Here is a 5,080-nt window from a genome sequence, read left to right on the forward strand (position 1 = left end):
GTTTTTTTAGGTTTTTATATGGAGTTCATTTTTTGGAATGAACTCTGGTTTATATAGGTGATTTCTGAAAAAACAAGTAGAAATTAACAGGAGTTCATTTTGAAGAATGAACTGCTACAAAAAAATAAGTAGAAATTAGCACGGAAAGATATTTTTGTCCATTTAATATTTTTAAATAATTATGAACCAACCGGTAAAAGCGTTTTCCCAAAGAACCAAATTGACTTGGGACCACCTAAAAAAAGACCAAACGATATTTTTCCCTTATATCAAGGGCGGAGCTAGAAAAATCTCCCCAGGGAAGGAATTTTTCTTTGACGTAGATAAGAATAGGTAAGAAGACAAAAAAGGACATGTAATTGGTAAAGTAGGCAACTGCCTATCATTGCCATGGGTTGGCTCCGCCGTTGATTATCATGGTGCAACCACTATCGTCAATTTTGGGGCACCCTCTAACAATAATTGTCGGGCCACTTGAAATATCCGGCAAAGACTGTAAAAGAGGGCAGCAACTGATCTCTATATTCTCGAGGAAGGGGAAGCAATCAACATAATAAGGTGACGGAGGAGGAACAATCCATTCTTCTAATTTGTACATTCCACTGATTCCCAAATAGACTAATGAGGGAAATAATGATGCTCTTGTTGTCACTGCTGCTGCTGCTGTGTCTTCGTAGCCGTCTTCACTTACTATGCTGCTTTCCTCTTGCTCGTAATAAAACTCATCACCTAAGCGCTTCACAGAATTAAATTCTGAAATGATAAGATTCTTAAGACTTGGTAACATACCCAGTGCTGGAAGCTTCTCACAATTATAGCAGTGCTCTAACTCCACGGTCACCAAATTCGGAAGACAATTAGACAATGAGCTACCGCTCACCCACTTGGGAAACTTCGGACTATAAAATCCAAAGATATACAGTTTCTCCAAGCTGAGGTGAGGTTGGAGACCTTCTAACACCATGCTATCATTCAGAATTCTAAATTTGAGCTCTATGTCGTCATCACGGCGCAAATTCTGGTTAAAACATTGATTCAAATATCGAATTTCTTCATCACCATAATAGCGCTTCCAGAATAGGTTCAACTCTCGAAGGTCCTCATTGTCTTCAAGCTTTGCTCTCTGTGCTTCTTCTGTTCCGCCTCTCACATTCTCGAGATTACATATTTGTAACTCCCGAAGATAGTTCAGTGCTGCTAATTCCTCAATACTACTGCTACAAGTAATATTGGTAACTGCTCTTTTCATCACAATGTAAGGCACTAATGTTCTGAGGTAAGTTAGAGTTACTATACCTCTAGGCATTATGGCCTCGCTTGTCTTTCCGCTGTATCTGAGACTTCTTAATTGCACCCAATTATTAATGTCTTTTGGGAACTTACATTTTTCTCCGAGGTCCACTACCTCTAAATTGCAGATGTTACTTGTGAAAGAATCTGGCAGTTCTTTGACTTTAGTGTCCGACAAATCAAGTAACCTTAATTGTGTCAGCGCTCCAAGGTTATGCGGTAATGACTCTATGCCCTTGCAATTGTGGAATTCCAACCTTCTTAAGTTGTAGAGGCTAGCGACTGAATCGGGCAAGTCTTTGACAGGTGTTCCGGAAACATCAAGAACTGACAATTGTTGGAGAGACCCGATGTCCACCGGCAAGGCTTTTAAATATTCACAACGTCTCATATATAAAGTCTGCAAATTGGTGAGCCTAAGGATGGAATCAGGTAGCACTTCCACGTCCGATTGAGAGAGGTTAAGATGACGTAAATTAATTAAAGACCCAAGCTTTTTGAGTATTTTCACCACATCTTCGCATCCCCGAAGGTTCAGAACCTGCAGATTGTAGAGTTGACTGATGGAAGAAAGATGAACATTTCGAGTTGTGGGAGAGATGAGCTCAAGGTACCTCAAGTGCTTGAACTTAAAAGAGGTGGATGGAATTTCTAGACTGATATTACCGAGAGAAAATATTACTCGTAAGCGCTTGTTACTTATTGGACCCAGCTGTAATTCATCTTCTTCTTTGCAAAACAGTGTGCGCAACTTCTCTGCGCTATTTAACACATTAGGAGATGGTTCTTTGTCGAGAACTACTTGTGCACGACGAACATCAGATGCATAATATTTTATTTCACTTGCATTCAGAATCATGGCTTCATGACTGCCAACGACACTTAGCGCAAGATCGTGTACCAAATCATGCATTTTGACTGTCTCTATGTCGCCAAGCTTATCCTTTGTTACATCTTGAAAGAAAGAATTCGATAACAAACAATGGAAATAATCGTTACCAATATCTTGTAGTGACTTTTGATATCCTCTTCCATTAGATACATGCAGAAATCCTTCAGCCATCCACAGCTCAATCAAGGAGAACTTATAAAATACCCAATCTTTAGGAAACAAAGAACAATATGAAAAACATTGTTTTAAATGAGAAGGCAAATTATCGAAACTCAACTTCAGTATTTGTATTATTCTATTTGGATTTTCTGGCTTATTGAAAATACCATTGTCTCGGATCGCCAACCAGTCAGACTCCTTACGTTTCAAGCGCATCAGGCTTCCTAGAAAATTAGCAGCAAGTGGTAAACCCGAACATCTTGTCGCGATCTCCTCTCCAATCTTCGTCAGAGTTTCAGTCTCCAGCGCTCCACCGGGTGAAAATGCTTTGTTCTTGATAATCAACCAGCAATCTTGATTTGATAAAGCTGTTAAATTGTACGGTGGAATTGTACCTCTAACAATAGCTGCAACATGCTCACTACGAGTAGTTACTAAGATTTTGCTCCCCGGAGCACCCACACTTAACAAACTCATAAGCTTATCCCAGTCTTCGGCATTCTCATTCCACACATCATCCAACACTATCAAGTATTTCTTCCCAGCAATAAGTTCCTGGACTTCCCTCACTAGTACACTGACATTTGACATACTAGGACTCTTTTTTTCAGTAGAGGACTCTAATATTTTTTCTAAGATCTTGTAGATATCAAAATTATCAGAAATACAGACCCATGCTTTTGTTTTGAAATTTCTATCTATTGAGTCATGTTTGTAAACAAATTGAGCTAACGTGGTTTTCCCTAGACCCCCCATGCCCACTATTGACACAACATGAATTTTTTCCCGTGGACTACTATTTTCAGACGACGAAAATGAAGACAATAAAATGTTCACAATATGAGATCTATCGTTTTCTCTTCCGACAATTTTAAAATCACCTATGAAGGACGCTGTCATCCGATCCTGTTGCTCAATATCTTGATCAAACTCCATTCTGTCATTAGATTCCAAATTAAATTTTAACATACATGTAGTAACATCGTCTAACCTTTTATTGATATCTTTGATTTTACGTGACATCTTATAAAAGAATAGTGCAGATGGGTTGCCGGAGGATGGGACCAAGACTCGTACCTTCGCGTTTTGACGCATGACTTCATAAGAAAATTCGTCCAGCACATCGTCAGCGTCGTACGCAACTTCCTTGAGCAACTTTAGCCACAGTTTCACAGCATGGTTGGTCACCTGTTTTTTTTCAGCATCATAGGTTACTGCTTGGATCATCTCCAACTTATCTTTAAGCTCTTGCATTGCGTCTTTTGTTCCCCGAGCCATAACAACATGCTTGGCAACAACAGAACCCAAGCTCTTCAAGATTCCAGTTACACTGCTTTCAGTTATTCCTTCAACTGCCATTGTAATGATTAAGATGATGAGATCGGACTATGAATAAAGAGAAATTAGCAGAAAAAAGGAGCTAAGCAAGCAAACAAATCTTAAAGTTATGATTACTTAAGATTTTGTGAATAGAGTCATGGGAAGTGGTAATGTATTTATAAAATATTGAAAACGAACTAATTGACGAAATTGAATTTGTTAGTTTTGTTATTTCTTCAGTTCTCTAAACTAAAAATAGCTGTAATTAACGCTTAAAAAAAAATTCAATGGGCAAGTGGATCACGTTTACATTTTTTTTTTTTTTTGGTTTAAGTTAATTACTTATGAATCTTAAGAAACTCAGATCTAAAACTAATTTAAAATCATAAATTATGGTACAGCTAAGGGCTAAGGTCACTGACTAATTAATTAGCCCATATAATTGATGGTAAGATGATACGTTCACGACAGCAACATCAATATTCAGAGGTTGTATTTGCTGGAAATATTTGTTGGTGTAAAAGGATGATAGGTTTTACATTTCATTATTGAGTTTTCCGTGTGAAAAGTATTATTTTTATTCAAGTATGAATGGGGGCTTTCCTGCTCTGCGGGACTCAGAAATTTGTTTATAGACATGCAGGTGCACTGTCTCCTAGACATATTAATTCAAGGATTAGATCAGGAGAGCAGAACACCGCGTTACGGTCGACCTAGATTAACTCAACGTGACTGTCCCGAATACCCTACCCAGGGGATACGTATCTCCATACATTATATAAACAACAACGAAAGTGCAAACTAGGGTGATGATACGAATATCCTATTAGATTACCTAGTTATCGGATGTGAAAAACTATTTTTCAATCAAGTGAGGAGCTCTACGTTTAATGCGTTTCGGGAGTATACTGGTAGGTGGGCTGTCGCCTAGGCCCTAGACATTGGTGCAAGTGACCAGCCATTTCAAGATCAGAGAGGATTTCTTAATTCAGAGAGTAGAACACCACGTTAACGACAACCGAACATGAACAAAAAAACAAAAAAAATCTCGTATGACTATTACCTCGCAAGTTTCGCAAAGTCCCAGCACATTTAACAAACGGTCCGCGAGTTAAAACCCCAAAGATGTCACTATCCATACACAAAAACTCCAACAAAACAAATTGTTCACAAAAACCCCATTTAATATAATTGGTCTATATTACCCTTTTAGTTTAAATCACCCCAACAAAAACAAAAATCAACCCACTTTAATTCTTATTATATTGTCACCACCAACAAGCAACGCCACCTTCTACCACCGCCACCGACCACCACCGTCGCCGCCGCCACCGACCACCACCGCCGCCACCACCTCTGACAGCCGCCGCCACCTCCGACCACCGTCGCCGCCTCCGACCACCGCCGCCGCCTCCGACC

General features: G+C 39.2%; 1 protein-coding gene across 1 annotated transcript; it reads right to left on the minus strand.

Annotated features, from left to right (window-relative positions):
• Positions 1 to 234: 234 nt before the first annotated feature.
• LOC113274594 (putative disease resistance protein RGA1) lies at positions 235 to 3,514 on the minus strand. Its single transcript, XM_026523983.1, has 2 exons — positions 3,419 to 3,514; positions 235 to 3,278 (listed from the first exon to the last, which is right to left on the minus strand). Exons 1-2 carry the CDS (start codon positions 3,463 to 3,465, stop codon positions 383 to 385), a joined length of 2,943 nt encoding a protein of 980 aa, XP_026379768.1. The 5' UTR covers positions 3,466 to 3,514; the 3' UTR covers positions 235 to 382.
• Positions 3,515 to 5,080: the final 1,566 nt, after the last annotated feature.

The sequence above is a fragment of the Papaver somniferum genome, chromosome 4 (assembly GCF_003573695.1).
Source record: "Papaver somniferum cultivar HN1 chromosome 4, ASM357369v1, whole genome shotgun sequence".
Classification (NCBI taxonomy): Eukaryota; Viridiplantae; Streptophyta; class Magnoliopsida; order Ranunculales; family Papaveraceae; genus Papaver; species Papaver somniferum.